The sequence below is a fragment of the Falco naumanni genome, chromosome 7, assembly GCF_017639655.2.
Source record: "Falco naumanni isolate bFalNau1 chromosome 7, bFalNau1.pat, whole genome shotgun sequence".
Lineage (NCBI taxonomy): Eukaryota > Metazoa > Chordata > Aves > Falconiformes > Falconidae > Falco > Falco naumanni.
Window position 1 is genome coordinate 17661524 of NC_054060.1, and position 18687 is coordinate 17680210.

An 18687-nucleotide genomic window follows, 5' to 3' on the forward strand; every position below is an offset into this window, starting at 1 on the left:
TCTTGTGTTACAGAACTTTATTCATTATAACACTTGGATTTTTTGCGTTCAATCTAATTCTGACAGTCTACCATTTATGAAATATTTTATTAGGTCCTTGAACTGCAGAGCCCACCTCGAGCCAGTACTGTGGTGAAAGACTGTGTAAGAGCTTGCCTGGACTCAACTTACAAATACATTTTTGACAATTGCTATGACCTCTACTTCCAGTTAGTTGATCAGGTAAGGCCAATATGAACTTGTTTCATGCTATTGCTCATTTATTATTGTTAGTTTACCATAAGTAAACACAAAGCATTCCAGTGTTCCTTCATATTAAAGCACTCAGGTTATTTTCATTTCATTTATGTTAGAAGGAGCAATATATCATAAATAAACCTACAGATGGCTATGAACTCTAAAATGTTTAACAAAATGAGTTTCAAAATGAACATGTTAATTCACAACTTGGTCATAATATTGGACCTAACTGTAAAATTGTCCAGGGGCTTTAGGGAATATGACATTAGATTGATTACTGTTCATTTAAGATCTGTAATTGGAAAATAAATTTTAAAAATGTATTATTTCACTTCAGTAGCTCTAGAAAAGAAGCATTACAATTTTTTTTAAATTATATATTGCCTTTCCAGCCTTATATTTTAACACCTGTGGTGCATACTTGGATCCAACCTTTAGTAATTGCTTCAAGGAAGTAAAGGAAAATTCTATAACATTTCTTAAAATTAGTCTGTTGGGCTGAACTATCAATGCAAAATAATTATAGCATTTGTTATATTCCAAATGCCATGCAAAAGCCTGGATAATGCTTTTGATTTTTTTTTTTTCCTATAATATGGCCAGAGTTTATTCTGTAAGTAATATGAAAATTAAGCAATCTGTATCTGCAAAATTATACAACTGTCTAAAATGAGCATCACTGCTTTATCACATTACCTGTTGTTCCTTACTTTTGCCTTCTGGGTGGTACACTGAAAAATGGTATTTCAATGACTATTTCAGCCTTGAAAAGGGTGAATTGAGTTTTTTTGGCAAATACACAATTGCTGTGTAGTATATAATAGATGAGAACAGTCATATTACATGATAAAAGACCTCAAATTTTATCTGAAAGCACGTTTCACTGGAATCCAAAATATTAATTCCTGTATTTCAGGAGAGGCAGTACATGCTATACATTCAAGTTTTTGGAAGTAAGAATTTATTTTCTAATGTTGGATTCCTGTCACATCAGAAAACTTATCTCTAGCTGCCAAGCTTTGAACATAAGAGTTTCTCACCAGCACCCATAGACACTCCACACTCTGAGTGCTTGTGTATGTTTATTCTCCAACAGATGATGCTGTAAATGGAGAAGCAGTATAAATTAGCAGCAGCTTCAAACATCGCACATATTTGCCTTATGAAGTGTTCTGTTTTCCTGCTAGCAGTTACTCTGCAGCAATTTGATCTTGTCTTTTAAATATATTATGAGCTGTTGCTAGACAATCGCGTAAGTCTGCAGAGTTTATCGGCAGATGCTAGCTGTCTTAGTAAACAGTTAAAAGTGAAGTCATCTTACTTCTGCAAAGCATTGTGACGCATGCAAATGTTTATCTGTATTTTAAAATTTTCACTGTTTTCTGTGAAGTCATAGTTTAACCCATCTATTTTTAATTTATAGTTTAACCCATCTCTTTTAACCCAACTATTATATAATGCAGTGATATTGTAGCCTTTCTAATTGGTAGAGAACGTAAAACAAGTTTAAAGTGATGTCTCTCTCCAGTTTATTTTTGGGGGGGGCAATGTCATTGCATTAATTTTCTCTTATACAACTCTACTTAATTAATGATAGAGTAATGCGAAGGCCTGAAATAAATAAAAAAATCCACAAATATTCACTCAGCTGGAAAAGTTAATTAACTGCATTTCACTGTATTTGTATGCCTTTTCTACTCTCTTTCAGCAAGATTTCCAGCAGGTGAGTTTGTATGCAGAAACTTGAAGCAGGCAAGTGTCTATGGAGTTACGATCACTAGCATGTACAAGAAATTTTAGTGAAAATGTGCAATAAGCAAAATTTAAATTTAAGATAACTAGTCCACATTCAAAATAACTCATCGCTAACAGTAATCAAATGACAATCACATATCTTAATAACAGATAGCAAAACTTTGTTTCACAGCAGGTGAGATGCAATTCTAAGAAATACAATCAAACTGATATAGCTTTAATAGATATGAGTAAAATAATTGAAATTACTACCTAAATTTTGCATCAGCTCTAGAATTGTACAAGAAAACTGCCTTCTGCATTATCCTCTTATATTTTGCTACCAATGTATCTACGTATGCATTTAATTTTAGGAACAGCTAGGTATACAGCTTGGGTGAACCTATAGCACAGGAGGTTCATGTTTTAGCTGCACAACTGAGATTTGAGCTGTGAGTAGTGAGAACTGGAGTCAATCAACCCCAAAGCAAGAAGAAATGGTTCATATGTAGGTCACCACCTGCTCTTACTCAGGGGAAAGACTGGCAGCTGTTCTCCTGCCAAGGCCCACTGCAGGTTCAGGGGTTTACCATGGTTCATTTCTTGCCTGAATCATATTGTGGATGATATTATGAAAAAGTGGAACGTAGACAGTCTACTTAAGGAGTAGTATTTCAACCTGGCCAGCAGTAGTAGGTTCCTGCACATTAGTATGTACTATCTCTGTATGTAACCTTTTGCATTTGCTTTTTGTCTTCAACCTAAAATTGTTAAAGATGCCTGCCACAGTATTTCTAGGAAATATTTAATGTTTGAATGTGTGTAATTGTCTGATTTTGGGGTGAAAATAGAACAATAAATGATGAAATTGAGGGTGCTTAAGTTGTAGTTTTGGAAAATTTATCACTGTTAAGAAGAGTAAGAAGTGAACCATAAAATAGGCTCAGCAATTCCCACTGCCTCTTTATTACTCGCTACCTTCATGCCAGAGAGACAACCACTGTTACAAAGCAAATACCTTGCAGCACTGTGTCACCCCTGGGGAACAGCAATATTTCCTGGAGTGAAGCATGGTAAATGTTAACAGTATGCAAAACGTCATACAACAGTCTCGTACCAGAATACAAAGAACAGCTGATGACATAAAGCAAATGAGTACTACAGATGATAAAACATGTGTTTTACTTGACGGTCTTACTGACACATATACTGACAACGTCCTCATTATTTGAGACAAAGCACTCTGATGAGGAATTACCTAATTCCTTATGCAGCAGATGCAGTATTTTCTCTTTTTAATTAACACTGATCTGAGTTGGGAGCTAGCTGCTTTATATTAAAAAAAGAGTGCCTTTAAATAGTTTAGGAAGCACTTTGATAACCTTCTGACTTAATTTATAAATACGTCACTGTTTCTGTTTTCTTAAGACAACAAAAAGATTTTGAAAACTTGGCTGACACTCAAAATGACTGAAGTCCCTTCAATAATTCTTTTTGCAGTCTTCTCCACTGAGTGAAATCAATAAAATGCAAATCAAACTTCCTGTTCTCTGAAGAGCTCTTGATCACTACAAATCCTTTCATGACTGATACCACCAGTATACTGGAGAAAAACACCGGGATACTCTATATTTGACACCTGCTCAGCAGAATAGTGTTGAAATTCTACCTGATTTTGGAGACCTTTTCCTTCTGTCTGATACTTAGCTCTGTGTGTTGTCACAGTGAAGCATGGTGCAGAAGACCAGGAACTAACAACACAATAACTAGTTCTAGAACCAGGTGTTATACAGCTGTAGCAGCACAGTGCTCTTCCCTTGCAATTTATCTCTGCATAGACATATAGCACCGTAGGTCAGGTCAGTAATGTACGATAGCCTAGCTTTTGGGAATCAGAGTTTCGGTATTAACACGATGCTGTAGATTGTGCTGTAGATGCATGTGGATAGACCTACGCTTTGAGAGCTGACTCAGTCTTGCAGTACCCATCTGTGAGTCCCTGGTCACTTTTCCATTTGGGATGTACTTCTTTTTCTTTAATAAAAAATGACAAAGGATTAGTAGATTATTAATTTCTTATACAAATACTATAAGAATTGAATCATGAAGTATGTGCAGTAGTGAAAGCTGTTTATACCAGAGAGTCCTATTTTTCAGGCATGCAAATTTCAGTGCCAAGTAATATTTGTTGTGAGGCTCTTTGTTATATTCACATACTGCTGTAGATGCACTGAAAAGGTTCTAATGTCTTCAGATCTGGCATGCAGAGGGTACTTAGAGACCTATCCTTATGCAGTAGCATTGTTTTTGATGGGCAGCATGTCAGCCACTGTAATAGAAAAACCTTTGATAAGGTACTTTAGAACAGCAGAAAGATGCATTTTTGCTGTGATATTTCAAACCCCATGCTGAGACTTCTCTATCAGAGACAGACCAATTCTTACAGATAAAATTGCTTGTTAGAAGCTTGTTTGAGTACGCTAGGTAGAAAGTCAAGAGAATAGCTCATCATCCAGTGGCAGCACAGAGCTGGTAAAAGGGAAAGTAGGGAAAGCTGTAGAGCTTCAACCTTGAAGTAAGGAAGGGTGGTAGTATTGTTATCAGAAGAGATGAACAAACAAACTGGTTTGCTGTCCAAAGCCTTATACTCTTCAACTGTTTGTTAACCCTAGGTGCATAGCAGTGAACTGTTGTCAGTTAATGTTAGATCTCAAGAGGACTGAATACTTTTCAGTGCTGAAATCTGAATACTGGTAAAGATTAGTTATTAATTAAAAACAATGAGCAAAAAACCCCTGAACTTTACCCAAAGCTTAAATACAGATTCTCATAAACAATGAAAGTCTAATCAATATTTATTTTTTGAGATTGCAGTTAATTCACAATCCAGCCCCTTTAGTTGTGAACATGTTTTTAAAAGTAGTTTGGATTATAGCTCTTTGCAAACAGTTTCCTTTACTTATTGATCATTATTATTTAATTATTTATACTATGTGATTGGGCTATCTTAATATCCCCAAAGAACAGTATATGCTGGAGTGGGATGCTCAGCATTCAGATTCCTGTGTTATTGACTCCTGTAGCTATGAGGGTATAAAAACTTCACCATTTGTGTGCAGTTGCTTCGAGTCCAGTTTGTGTCTGAATACTGGCAAAAGCAATTGCACATTGAAATCTGACCTTCCATAATACAGCTCCGGAGTGATGGCCACTAAACATTGACTTAGAATTGAGTGAAATGGAAACACTGACAATTCTGAGAAATCCACACACAGAGATTTCTGCATCTAAGCTTGTGACATACTTCCTGTAGGTTGATGATTATGAGGTAATTAGTAGTACAGCAATCACAGGACAGGCATCAATTCAGGTATGCAAAACCATGTGGCCTCCTGATTACACACTTGAGCTGAAGCCAAAGTACTTCAACCTCCTTTCTATCTAGGTTAACGTGATCATGCATGTATTCATCCGTGCTGTAAACAGACTTCTGTTTCCAAAGAGAATATTCTAATAGTGAATGTCCTCTGAATGTCCTCACTACTGCATTTAATTTCCATCCTTCCCCTGTTTCATCTTTCATTTCTGATCACATTGTGGCCAAAAGATTAAGAGCATGAGACTGGCCATGCTACATGAGATGAAGGATTCATCTGGCTTATCATCCTGTCTCTGATAGTGAGCAAAGCAGATGTCTTGATAAACTTCTAACCAAGGAAAAGTTTATAAACTTTAGCTCATATATTTGTTCCTTTAATGGAACTAATTCTGTATCTTCCATAAACCTTGCTGACCTTTTCTGAGCATTTTCCAGTTCTGCTATATTATTTTCAGGATGAGGAGAAGGGGAGGGTCCAGATTTGCACATAATGTTCAAAATACGATCACCCACGGAGAGAGAAAGTAGAATCAGGATGTCCTTTGTTGCGTGCTCTGTTCTGATAATTCTTCACGGCCGATTTGCTGTCTTTGCTGCTTTATCATTGCACTGATGTTTTCATGGAAATATCTATCATAACCTTAAGATGTCTCTCCTGTGGCAATGGTAAGCTCAGAGTCCCAGTGTGATATGCAGGAGACAAAGCGTGTGGGACATACAGTGATCTTGACTGCTGTGTCCTTAGATTAGGAAACAGCCTGTGAGACAGTGTTAGGGAGAACTACCCTTCTGCTCATTGGGTCAGAAAATTGATTTACCTTACTGGAGCTGTACATGACTGGTCTAAAACATCATTGTTTCTTCTTTGTTTAGCAAGTAGATTTGAATTCAAAACCTTGTAAGCAATAATGTTGGAGCCATGGTCCTTTGTAAACTGTTCTGGCGTTATAACCTTCGGAGTGTTAAGCGTGCACGTTACAGTGCAAGGGGCCTACAGTGTCTGATAGATTGTCTTAAAACATGAAATGCGGTGGTTTATAGTTTTGCAAAGAGCAACATTTCTATCCATCCAATTTGTAATATTTATTGTATGCTATATATCTTATATAAAATATATGATGTATAGTATATAATAAATAAATTTTTAAAGATGCATGATGTTATTGTGAATCCATTCTTTTCCACAGTTGCCCTCTAATCTAGATATGTTGCAGAGAGCAGGGTATTATTACAATTAGACCTCCACATTCTTAAAAATATTGTAGTGTAGATATTTCAGGACAGCAGGTAGGTTACACTGGTTGCTGCAAAGAGCTTTCAGTAAGTGCGGGGCTCACCTTGGTCTTTCTCTACTTGTTCCCTGCATAAGCACAGTGCTTTTTTTTGTTTTGTTTTTTTTGTTTTTTGGGGTTTTTTTTGGCGGGGGGTGTGTGCAAACCAAACCAGGGTAGCACTGGGCTTGCCACTCCAGAGTCGCCATGCATGTTACACTGTCCTGAGTGGGCAGAGCAATTAGATCAGCTCCTTTCACATCCCGTTCCTCAAAGAAAAAGAGTGAAGATTCTTAATTAGAATCTATCCAAAAGGATTCCATTTCAGTTCAGTTAGTACTGGAGAAGGATACGTGGAATATGGTTTCTGTTTCAAATATGAAAACAGTTTAGGAGTTACTATACAATAGGACTGTGTAGGGGGTACTGTTTCAGGGAAATCCCTCATGTTTTGAAGGTATTTTGAGTGCCTGCAAATGGTTTCTGTGTTTAGCCTTTCTAAGTAAATGCTGTAAAGCCAAATTTTCATTCTTTACCTACATGAAAGTATAAAAAAATATATAAAATTATAAAAATAGGTGTGTGTAAAACATGTCAATGTCTATCTGTGTATGCTATGTATCTATAGCGCATATTGTGTATTGCCTAATGATTCTTAACCTCATCCAAATTGAATAGTATTAACTGAGCAGTTTACAAATACAGAAGTACCATTAAAAGTAATATGTCATCATCTAAGACTGGTCTATAAAATTGCAGTCTGTAGGCTCACGCTAATCAGGGCTACTGTGTTGGTTTCCATTCAGCTTCCATTCTCTCATTATTTATATAGAAAATATCATATTCTGAAACTTAGCTTGGGGCTTGCATTGGGCGTACTCTTTGTGCAGATTAGTTTCTGAAATCATAGGATTGGATTTATCAAAGTTACACCCATACAGATGTCATGTATTGATTGCACAGAACATAACAAATGAAAGACGAAGCAAAATAAAACCAGACATTTGTCATGCAAACAGGTAAAATCAATGATGAGAGAAGTTGAAAGCCCTGTGTTCCTCAGACAGACCAGCCTTTACAGATTTGTCTCAGGGTAATACAGATGTAGATTGTAATTCTGCTTCACACTGTGTTGAGATTGCTTTCTCCACCCTCAGCCATTTTTCCAGAGTGCAAAATATGTTTGCTTGTCTAGTTTAGCCTTTGTTTTTTTTTTCTTGAACATAAAGGGGAAAATCCCTTAACATTTTCTCTTTTTCTTTAAGACAATATCAAAATTCCAGCAACTGCCTCTGTGCCACATGATCCATTGTTTGTATTTGAACTCAGGTGACTAGGAAATCAATAGTAAAATGAAATTGAGAAAAACACGATTCAGTGTAAGAAAAGAATTTATTTTGATACATAATATATGAAAACTTGCTCTTCCTCTTTCTGATTTTGATGTGTTCTATGGCAAAAGACAAACAGTTATAAATCACCTAGTCTGGATCTTGCCTTTAAAAAAACCCACAAAATCCTCAGGATTTCCTGTTTTTAAATCTTAAGTGAATAATATGACTTCTCTTTAAAGCTACTTTACTTATATGGTGTTTGCAATTATCTAGTTTTCCAAGGAAATTATGATGTTCTCAATAAAATTAAATATCCTTTAACAAAATATATTACAAAAAATGAAGAAACATCCATTAGGTTATCTGTAGGCTGGATTCCTAAATGACTAAAAGTGAATTAAAACAGCTTTCCTTAGACAAGCACATCTAACTTACTGTAGCTCTATAAAATAATTGGAACTTCTTTCCTCTGGAACTGACTGAAATTTTATTCAAAACAGCTTGGGACACTTGATAGAAAGTGAGGAACTAATTGTATTTTGCATTAGTCCTGTGATGCTCTTCAAGATTTTCTCTTCCAACACATGTGGGATCACCGCTGAAGCCAGTATTGTTCCTGGCATTGACTGCTGTTTGATATTACCCTATTTCATGTGTTCCAAATAAGTTTTCCCATAACTTTAAGTAGTTTTAATATACTGTTGTAGGATTTTGCTTAGAACTGTCTATTAGTAAAGACAGTATTCCCTGTCACAAAGATTTAATAAAAAGACACCCAATTTAAGCATGCACCATAAAGTCTAATGCCTGATGAGCAGATTTATCATCCATTGAGTACATTCACTGTACATAGATTCTGTATAAGGCAGGGGCATTGCTGAGATGAAAACCAAAGAGATTTTATATAACCAAACAGATCTTAATTAAAGGAACGTTTGGAATCTAAGATCCTTAGCAATACAAGCCTAATCTGGATCTAATTACATGTCTATAATTGCAGCAGATTGCTTTGTAAACTTTTCTAAGTCATAGGAAGTGGGTATACAGTGAACTTCAGTATAATGATCAAAAATTTCCCATGCTGGCAATCACGAGCTGTGTCATCTTGGAGAAACGTGATGAGAATGTATCCTTTTTAAAAGCAGAATGAGGCAAACAGCTATATTTGTTAGTACCCAACCAATCACATTTCCTTCTTATGCCTGTTTCGTGTAGTCTGTTTTTTCTGAAATTTTTCATTATTTAAGTTTGCCACTTTCATATTGTTGCTAGACATTTTTGTATGGTAAAGGATATATGGTATGCTACAACCCTAAAGACAAGAAGTAGCCAAATCAATTAACGTGAGCATATAACACCTATATTGTCCTGTCTTGATGGTAAGCCATCATCTGGTATTACTGTTTGTTTGATCTGTCAGCAGATGCCTTTTAGGAATATCACTATTCTGGCTTTAGCTGGTTAATTATTGAGCTTTCAAGTATAGGATGTACTACAGTACCTTCTTATGGCATGTCACAGGTCTGTGCATGTGGACAGCATTACCACCCCAAGTTTTGTTACAGAGGGTCAGGATATTTTAAGCAGGCTTTCCTAAGTGAAAAGGCTGGTGAAAAAGAAGGCGATTCTTCTAACCGGCAAACTTTCATTTGTATCAATGCTTCCTGAAAGCTCTCTTGGTTACTACAAGCACAATCTGCGATTTTAGCTTGTTCAGTGAATTATGTATCCACCAAAAATTTAAGAGGCAACTCCAGAAAATATTTTTTTTGAAAAGTCATGAATCATGAACAGTATCTGTTAACTACTGATTTTGTCATCTTGATATATTGAGAATTTATGTTCCTCTTGACCTTTTCAGATACAATTTTTTAAACTCTCAGTATTGGTATGTTCCTCTATAATGATAAGCAGTATTCAGTGGCTCATATGTCTTGTCACCATATTTGTGCCAATGTGGCAGTACTTGGGTAAATTGGGTATTTAGTTCATGTTTGATACTGGCAGTCTCTTTCTAATGGATGTCACTTGCATGAAAAAAGAAAGTTACTATTATCAAGATAAGCTTTTTCCACTTAATAGACCATATAGTTAACCATGTTTATACTCGAGAAAGTTTGTGTAAATTGTTGTAAGCATGTACTTTGCTTATGTATAAACTAACCTAATTCTGGCATTTTAAAGGCCTTTCCACAGCTTCTGCACAGACTAAATACACTGTAACGTGTAAGAATACCTACTGTTGAGAACTGGTTGGATATGGGACCAAATCACGAGACTGAGACATGAGCTATTACCATCACAGCTACAAAACTAGAACAGATGAATGTCTTTTGAGACTACAGAGCAGGAAAAGCTTAACTGTTTTTTTTATGTAATAAGAGGGCATTCTCACTGACTGGTTGCAAGAGACTAATGGTGAACCCACATCACCAAAGCAGACTTCAGCAAAACAGTATCGAAATTAACTTCAGTGCCTCTAGAAGGGTGCTTCATTGCATTAAGAATATGTTAAAATATAAGTATAATTTTATGATGCTGTCCTCCCGCTCATTTTTTCTACACTGTAATGCGGTTTACTATGCCTCTCAGTTATGCTAATCGAAATGTTTTCAAACCAAACAAATTGTATCACTGAAATTTGTAGAATATGAAAATAGCTCTGTTTCAAGATGATTTTTATTACAAGATGGAACTTTCTTCTGTCAGTTTTGGAAGTTTGCAAATAATCCATGTAATCAATCTTCCAACATTGTTTTACCTCATTATAATGCTTCTGTGAAGGCATCTGTTGCCAGAAACCACATAAACCAAGTAATAAAGCCAACAATAATAACAATTAATGTGGGAACAACTTCAGTGATTCTGAGCATTTCTAAGCCGTTAGTTAGATTTTAGGATAAAGAATGGAAATTACAGCTGGGTGTGGGCGGAATGTACACTTTCAGAGTATAAACTACTTCTGTTTGTGTGAGACTATTTAAAATATACTTTCTCTGGCTAGTTTGAGAAGATTATCTTGATTTTTAAAATATTTCTCTGCCAGATAATTTTTGTAGAAAGCACCTCCTTGTGCAACTATTACTTTGTAAATTAATCACCTTTTGCTATCTATATTAAAGAACAGAATTTTACATTCTGTGATTCACATTCACAATTTGTAAAAGCTATCTCAGATACATGCCGTTGCAGGTTTTTTCTGTGAAACATAGTTCTTGGATAAGATGCTAGACTAAATGTGAACTGGCTTGGTCTTCTACAACTGCCTTTCTGTTGGTTTAGTTTAAACATGCACTAGCTTCTGCGAAAAAAAAAAAAAAAAGCTATATTACAAATAAATCTTTGACATGGAAACAGGGTCTTTTAATAGAAGTATAATGTACACCAGGGAAGGCCCTCGTGAGTGACATTAATATTCCAATATTAATTTTTGTTTTGAAAAGCACTCTTGTTTGCATGTGTGGTTGTTAATTGGTGGTGATACTCGTCACACTGTCCACTGTAACTGCTTCTGAGCCCCACCTTTATTTCAGTTGCTTTAGACACTGAAACTATAGCATTTGTAGATCAGCAGTGTGATTAATGATGCTCTTCTAAAATATTCCACAGTGACCACAAAAACAGTTTCAATTGTGTTGTTGAAATTCCCTTTCTTCCATTCTAAATGCTGTTAATAGATAAAAGTTAATTGAGGTTAAGATAACATTAATTCACTATGACACTAGTATAGTGTCGTATCTATTCAAAGAGACGCGGGGTCCATTGGAGTGGTCATGTTTGGACTACAAATAGAAAGTACAGGGAGCATACGTTTAAACTTGCAGAATAATAGGCATGGTTATTTTCTGGCTTGCTAGTTGATTGAAAAGACCCCTTTCTGTCTGACAGCTGTGTAGACCTAGCACGCATAGACATACTTCTGTGCGGCAGAAATTATGTGTGTATGTATGTGTGCATTCATATAGAGATGAAAATATTTCTTATCATATTTGGTTCTCTGCTGTGAAGTTATTTATTGGACATTGATAAGGAATCTGATCCTTCTGTCAAGTGAAGAACTGAAAAATAATTTTGTCTAGGAACCTGTAGACTAAGAATTCATAAATCAAAACTGTAGAGACAAAATCTAGCTGTAAATGCACATTTTAGTGACATTAAAAAGTATAAAATTCTTAATAAATGTTTGTAAGTGGTGACTATTAATACATATTTACAGCTATATAAAAAGGTTCAGAAAGCAGGCTTTTAGTCAAGAGGAATAAAACCCACTACTTTACTTACCAACTTTTAATTAATGACTAGAGAGTCACGTTGGCAATCCATCGGATATATCAGTGTGTCCTGTCCTCCCTCGTGATTATTACAAAAATGTAATGGGGCATCTCAGGTTCTCTGCTTTGGATGTAAAACTGGTTGCAGTCCTCTTCACTTACAAGCAGTATCGAAGAATCCCATTTCCCTGGATAAAAAACTGAATCAAATAACGGATTGGTTTTGCACATAGCTTTAAAATCCTTGGCAAGGTGCCACCTTGGCAAGCCTCTCTTTTGAATATTCCTGTGTACCTTTTCCTAGTGTTTTTATGTGTCCAGGGATTATTCTTTTCCCCCTCATACTTAATGTGTTTTCCTCTGCCTCTCTTAATTGCACAGTTTGTGATTTTTGCCAGTCAATCTATGAGTCTCTGGAAAAATCTCTATGCAGAATAGTTTGGGCAATAGACTTAGTTATTTTGGCTGTTAAAAAGTAAAGGGAAATTTAACTGCTGCTTCATTTAGAGAGAACAGCATAGCAGTTGTTGGGCTTGAAAACTTCAATGTATAATCCAAAACAAAGAAAGAAATGTTCCTTATCATTGATTTGTTCAGTATTTATTGTGTAGGATGTTAAAGTTCTGCCTTAGCAGACAATTTTACCTGCACTCTGTTTCAGCACAACCAAGAATTTAAGAATGTATTTCATTAAAGTGTGGACATGCACTAAAAACCAAGTCTCTATTGATGATCTTTGCTGACCTGGCTGTCTTTTCTCTGTGTATGTCTTTTGATAGATGTCCACAGCCAGGTATAGTCTGTCACACAGTCTCAGTTGGATAGACAGTCCTTGTCCAAAATTTCTGAAGAGTCTTAATACATCACTCTTTCCAACCAAGTACTAATCTTTAGGTGGCAATCCCATAATATTTTCTATAATTTTTCTAATATAAAATATATTCACTGTTGTTTTAACAGGGTAAGAAACAAGAAGTTCCTAAAGATGACCAGGGACCAACAACAAAGAATTTGGATTTCTGGGCACAGCTTATTACTCTGATGGTCACCATCATAGATGAAGATAAAACGGCATATACACCTGTTTTGAACCAGTAAGTAATTATTTTCCCCGTAAAAATTAAGAAACATGGATTTATTAAAATTAGAGCAGGAAATGCACCTGAATCAGTAGTTGTATTTTAAATATAATCTGGCTAGGGATATTTAAAAATTCAGGATATAACATTGACGTGGTTTGATGAAGACTTAGTGCTCTGATCATAGAAAGAGAACTAAAGACATGTGGTATATGAACACACACACCCCCAAAAAAATTAAATAGCAACATATTGTGCAAGAGAACTAAATGTATAGGGAGAAGGGAACGTTCAGTGAAACAGTGTGAGGGTATTAATGTTATGATAGAATCTTGGCACAAAAGGTGTTCAATTTATGCTGCGACTGGTTTAGGCATTATAAAGAGTTTTAGGGATATATTTGTAAAAAGAATAATGAGCCTCACAAAAAGACACTCTCCAAATTTATGATCGGGTAGACAAAAAGCCTGACCAGGCTGACTTGAAAATTTATAAAATTTGTAAAATTAAAAAAGAGCAATATCCTGGATTTACCGGAGATGGAAGTTTACTTCTCAGAAGTGAACAGGTAGCAGAGAGGGAGGTAAAATCAATAACCAAGACAAGTCAAATAGCTTATGGCTGATACACTAGCAGAGAAGAGAGAGTCAATCGATAAACACAGAAAGAAGAGATAGAGTAGTGGGTTTTGAAAATAAAATATACAGGAGGAGTGCAAAGGAACATGTTTCACACATTAAGGCTGGAGAAACAGATGTTGCACTAATTGAAATGTGACAAGGTGAAGGCCTAGGGAAAAGTTTTAGCTCTTGTAGCTCTTCGGAGCTATTTTACAGAGAGATTCTAGAAAATCTGGGCATAGTCTAGCTCTGATGACTTATGCAAAATTTAAAATTTAAACTTACATCTCTGCTATGGCTAAACAATTATTAGAGGTGCCTACAGTGGCATTTAATGGAATGGTTTGAAGGGGAGCAAGAGCAAGTCTGTTTCTTTCAGCCAGAATAGGATAGATACTGAAGGGCACTCTGTACATGGAGCTGTGCTTGCCTCTTGGTAGAAGGTACCACACTTTTTATGGGCCCACCGTATAATTACCAAAGAAACCTCCTGGTCTTAACCAGAAGTTGGAAGAGTTCGTTGCCTTCTGATCCCTTTCTTTCCTTTAAATAAATGAAGGACTGTTTCAGTCCTGGTAAGAAACATTTCTTTGCTCAGTAATTTTCTGCAGCAGCATTATTAAGGAACAAGTTCTTACTCTACAGAGGAAATAACACTCTTTTCTTATTTACTCCATTTATACAACTTATGTGAAGTTCCTCTCTTAATGAAAGTGCAGATTTTTATCTGACTATCTGTATAGCAAATATACTTACTATAAATCATTCAGATGAAACAAATACATACATGTGTTTTATTTCAGTCTCATCACTGAAATTAAGAGTAATTGGTGGTTAATTATCATAAAAATCGTTCTAGCTATATTCTTACCCAAATGTGAGGGAGAAATGGAGAAAGGACAGAGTTCCTCTGAGGAAATTAGGGGGTTCCCTAAAGCACAGCTGAGTGATTGTGTAAGATGTGAAATGAGAATCAGGAGTGGATGGAGTAGGGACAGGTTAAGGGAGAGAGTTTATATCTGTGACTTCTCTCCCATGTTCACTGTTGTTTTGGAAGTGGAAGAACACTAGGAATAAAGTGTCTTTGAGAAACAGGAGATATCAGGAGCAAGAGATGAAGATGCTGTGGGTGGAAGAAATTGAAAAACTGTTCAGAGTTGCTTTGCATACCTTTTTTTTAAAAGAAAAGCTTCTCCCAATACGAAAGCATCATGTAAAAACTGTTGAGAAAAATGACAGAAAGCCTCTTGCCCCTTGCTTGTCCTAGAAGAGAAAATATCAGTTGAATGCACAAGAATACTGCAAAACTGTGACTCCTTATCAGAAATAGATGGCCATGCAATGTCTCAGTGGAATATTCAGGCCTATATCCATTTGAATCCTGTTGTAGAAATGCTCCAAGTATTCTGATGGGGGGTTTCACAATGGTATGATGTGGCTTAGAATTTTTTCCCTCAAGCGGTTTTGGAAACCCTAATTTTATATGTACCTTGGAGGTAAAAAGGATGCTGTGATAGAGCAGTTTGAACTGTATCAGATGATAAATCCAGCTGAAACATGGTGTGATTGCCTCAGCAAGCATTGTGGTAACTGAGGGACCAGACCAGACCATTCAATGGGTGTTGTATGGGCAACTTGTGGGTCTTACATGACACAAGAAACTTGACAAGTTTGAGGGGAAAAGTAAGAATTCTACTATTTAAGTTGTGAAATTCTCATTCTACTAGTTAAAACAATGTAAAATGTGATTAGAACCTGATGCACAAGCAAATTTAGGACTTTCCAGCGCTTGTCAAACATCCATTGTACACACCATGAGACAGAAGAAATTGTTAATAAAATAAAATATCTGTTCCATTAAAAGGAACAGATTAAAAAATCAAGAACAAATTCTTCAGCTGAAATATGCTTGTATATTTGGAAATAAAGGTCTAAACTTTTTGCCTCTGCACATCTTTAGTAAAATATTTTCCCTTAATTGTGTAGCACACTTACTCAGAATAATCATGTGTGTTGTTGTAATACACCCTTAAGAAACAAGACAGCCCTGGTGGGACTTTTAGATTTGTTATTTACTGATACTTAAATCTTTGCAATGTAAAGATCTGTTTTCTTTCCTCTGTGAACTCTGTGTTTCATACTCTTATTTAGTACTTCGGTACTTATTTAGTACTTTTTTTAGAACTGTGGTTTAGTGACTACTGCATGGGCAAGTTGAAATGCTGGGTTAGCTAGCACTTGGAATATTTAGTCTCTGTCTGATAGCTAAAAATCACATTTTAAAAGGGAAATAAAAATCATAGTTACGGTTCAAGAACACATGCTATTAATGTTGTCTGAGATTACCAGGTTCGATACCCACATTATCTGATTCAATGAAGAACTGGGAAGTGAATATCGTTAATTATTTGGGTAGTGAAAGCATAGATGGTGTTTCAGAAAAGCTGATCAAAGATACTTGGAGCAGTTTCAGCCCTATGTTCTTGGGGAAGACATAGTGAATAACCAGCTCAAAGAGAATGTTAAGGTAAAAACCAGAGCCTACAGGATGGGGGGGGGGGGGGGGGGGGGGGGGAGACGGGATGGACACGACAGCGGGAACTGTATGATTACCAAAGTTAAATTTTGGAAGTCAAATAGCATTAGCTTAAAATTTAAAAAGCCGAGACAGGTAAACATTGCAAAAGAAAATAGGAGAGAGCAAAGAAAAATCTAATACAATGGGAGTGAGCTCTCTTTGCAACAAACATGATATTTAATTGATATATGATTTGGGCATTCAGAAATTAAAGGAGAATAAGGACAAGGAACCTAACTGATGCATGTTGATATCAGCTCAGCATAGAATGGCAAATGATACCGAGTGTTTGGAAATGGAAATGATCAGAGTTGCTGCAAAAGCAAACCTCCAAGAGGTTTCACACACTCCCTTCCCATTCCACAATGTGGACAGAACTGGCATATGTGCAGGAGCAGATTTCCTCATGCTTCAGGAACTAGGATTTTAATACATCAGTGAAGTCAAGGACAGTAAGTTATATTGAAGAAACAGCATAACTGTAACCTATGAGTCAGTGAGTTATGAAATACGTGTTTGTGGAAAAAAAACTCAAAAGCATGGAAGTAAAAAAGATCAGGTCAACTGTATCATGAATTGGACTAAGTCAGGCTAACTCTAGAATGTTTATTTGATAATGGAAAGTGTATCTGATGTGGTTTGTGTCTTGATTCAGTGATATTCCTCACTATCAATTACAATTCATTCTCTGGAAGCATATGAATATCACTTAGTTAATCAAATTTGTAAATGGTATCCTGTTTAGCAAAGCAATACTCTATTCTTTCGCAGGACTTGCTGTCATTTTCTAATGTAGCAATCTATCATACCCTTTAAGAACAAATTAGTTAGATACACTGGACGAAGTATCTGTCTTGTCCATTATGTTTTCTTCAGGAAATGGAACATTGCTTTGGTTAAAAAACAACAACTGTGGATAGATGGAGGATAGAGCACAGAAAGTGAGAATAAATGAACTCTGCTCATGGTTTAAATAGAATACATATTTTCCAAAATCAGATAGAACTTTTGTCTTAAGAGCTAGTGAAGCAGTGACCACGCGCAGCACTCCACAGAGAGAGCCATCTAACCTGTTGCTGCATGCACAGCACAAAAATGCGCGTATTCACACACCAGGACCAGGCTCTCTCCAGCACCTGAGTGAGACTGAACCCACCAAGTATGGAATACGAGCTATTCTAAGATTGTACATCTGAGGTTCAGGGACTTCAATATTCTTAAAAATGTAGCAGACTGCAGATTTGGCAACACAAAATAAGAAAAATCATTTTAAATTGTCATGATTGGAATTTCTTAGTTTAGGACTGAACTAGAGAAGACATGCAGTAATATCTTAGGTTAAGTGCTTTTGGGTGTTATTTATGTTTTGCTTCATACATTGATTCTTCTTGTTTTCTTTCAAGCTGAGTTCAATTTCATTCCATTGATTGGTGGTTTTATATATAACACTTTGTTACAGCTAGCCAATGTAAACAGTTGTCATAAAATTTTTACTTAATTAAAATCAATAGAGGGAAGACATTCATAAGTTACTATCTTTTATAAGCAGTTTAGTATTTTTAGAAATAGATAGAAATGATCATGTACAGGCAACCTAATGGTTAATTTATTTCCCATGAAAACCTAGCATATTTTGTTTATTAAGAAGTTCCACCAAATAGTGTTGTATGATTGACGTATGAGTTGAGGATTAGAGACTGTCATGCAAGTGAGGAAGGTGATTTAATAACAATGTTTCAGTTATACTGAGGTTTTATAGTATTTCCCTAAAAATAACACAGAAATTGGGAAAATATGGCCTATGAGACAGAAATAATTGTAGCAAGAGGAAACAATGACTAACAGAGCACTCTCCTGGTTATCCTCTTCCTTCACTGAGAAATTTGAAAATGTGTGGCTTTTACAAAGATTAGGAAATATATGTGAACATTTGCATGCGAATTTTCTATTATATTTTGCTGCTTAGGGACCACATTCTGAAATAGTTCACAAAAGAGAAGTCTTTTTACCTAAAAGTAACACGATAAAATACAGATAATGCAAAATTCCTTACTTACATAGATGCTTTAGAATTTGACCATTGATTATCCATTCCCTTTACTAAGTCAGCTGCTGCTGTTACCATTTATCTTTAGCATGTGGGAAATTTTGTGTGCTTCTGTTGTGTATTAAGCCTTGTTA

The 18687-nt window shown here is 35.8% G+C and overlaps 1 protein-coding gene across 5 annotated transcripts in view; it reads left to right on the forward strand.

The window, feature by feature from the left end:
* Positions 1-18687, forward strand: part of UNC13C (unc-13 homolog C) — a 233908-nt gene that overhangs the window by 148281 nt on the left and 66940 nt on the right. For all 5 annotated transcript variants that reach the window (XM_040601370.1, XM_040601366.1, XM_040601367.1 and 2 more), the window contains 2 exons: positions 94-222; positions 13190-13323. In XM_040601370.1, the coding sequence (XP_040457304.1) occupies positions 94-222; positions 13190-13323 (263 nt within the window). The remainder of the gene's footprint in view (positions 1-93; positions 223-13189; positions 13324-18687) is intronic.